Below are 1269 nucleotides of genomic sequence, written 5' to 3'. Positions count from 1 at the left end.
GAGACTCTACCATGTCCATTGCCATCAACATGTTCTGCTCGTCTGCCTTCTCCTTCTTCAGTGTGTCCAAGGACTGGAACAGCGTCTTTCAACACAGAAAGCAGCCCATGAAACCGCAGTAGGGTTGGAGCTGCCTCCTGCTCAGCTTGGCACCCCCTGCTCCCCATACCCAAAATCCTCTGAGAAACACCCTTGGAACACGCTCAAGGCTGTGACGGGGTGGGCAGGGGGACAGATTTCTTGGGGTCCCCCAGCTGGAGTCTGCCTAGGAGATACACTATGTTGGACTTCCAGCCACCCACCTCAATAGCTTTCTGCTTTAGCTGGCAGTCTGTCTGGAGGCTCACAGAGACATATCTGAGTTTGTCACAGTCTTCTTGAATCTTCCGGAATGTTTCCTCCATGTTCTGCAGCAGCTCCTGGTCCTGCTCCAGGGGAGAAGAAAAAGTGGTGCTGAGTAAAGGGGGTCTGTTTTCCTGGCACAGGAAAACCTGGGTTACTCAGCCAGTGGCCACGAGCCCTCAGTGTCAGTGGGACATTTGCACCAAGGTTTTAATTTCCTTCCATGGTACTGCCTAGTCCAAGCCAATTTGGGGCAGCAAGGGATCCCCTACATTTTAGAGCAGTGCACAGCCATTCAGGAGATACCTTTCAGCCCCCTCCCCAAAGCACTCTGTAGTCAAAGGTGCAGTTGGAGCACGCTGCCTTTGCCATCTCCTCCTCCTCCTGCACCATCCCCACTATCTCCCCCAGCTCGCACGGCTGCAGGGAAGGCAGAAGGAATCCACTCAGAGATGGGATGGATGCAACCAGTAGCCCTGGGTGCTGTGGGCTCGATGGCCCCAGCCAGCTGGGGGATGGGGCTGGGAACACTGTCAGGATCCCTCCACTGAGCCCGCGGGTGGTGGGAGTGAACACCCAGCACCTCACCTGAGCATTCAGCTGGTTGGCCATCTCAGTCACCATCTGTTCCAGCATGGAATTTCTCATCATCTGCTGCTCCTCCATCTTCATCAGCTCACTCTTTGTCTCCTTCAGAACGGACCTGACCAGCGAGATGGGGGCAGGGACAGGCTTAGCCTCCCCAGTGCTGCTTGGACAATGTCCCTTAGCCCCAAACCAGGATGCTCCCAGGCCCTCTGGGCTTCTTTGCAGCCCTATAGGGTACTAAACCCTGTCCCGTCCTCTTACTCCATTTGCTGAGTGATCTGCTTGCTGATCTCCTCTTTCCACTTGGCTATATCCTCCTTCAGCTTTGTGATGTCCTTC

At 55.0% G+C, this 1269-nt stretch overlaps 1 protein-coding gene across 1 annotated transcript in view; it reads right to left on the bottom strand.

The window, feature by feature from the left end:
* The window catches only part of LOC114073417 (glutamine-rich protein 2-like), a 4989-nt gene extending 3730 nt beyond the window's left edge, over positions 1–1259 (bottom strand). Inside the window, exons 1-4 of the mRNA XM_027911176.1 lie at positions 1192–1259; positions 931–1045; positions 303–425; positions 11–85 (exon numbers count right to left, since the gene is read on the bottom strand). Of these exons, the coding sequence (XP_027766977.1) occupies positions 11–85; positions 303–425; positions 931–1045; positions 1192–1196 (318 nt within the window). The 5' untranslated portion in view covers positions 1197–1259. The remainder of the gene's footprint in view (positions 1–10; positions 86–302; positions 426–930; positions 1046–1191) is intronic.
* Positions 1260–1269: the final 10 nt, after the last annotated feature.

This window comes from Empidonax traillii, unplaced genomic scaffold (assembly GCF_003031625.1).
Source record: "Empidonax traillii isolate 1590-97213 ecotype Southwest subspecies unplaced genomic scaffold, ASM303162v1 scaffold6380:size6130, whole genome shotgun sequence".
NCBI classification, from domain to species: Eukaryota; Metazoa; Chordata; class Aves; order Passeriformes; family Tyrannidae; genus Empidonax; species Empidonax traillii.
The sequence above is the reverse complement of the archived record's forward strand: the minus strand, read 5'-3'. Positions and strand labels throughout refer to the sequence as shown.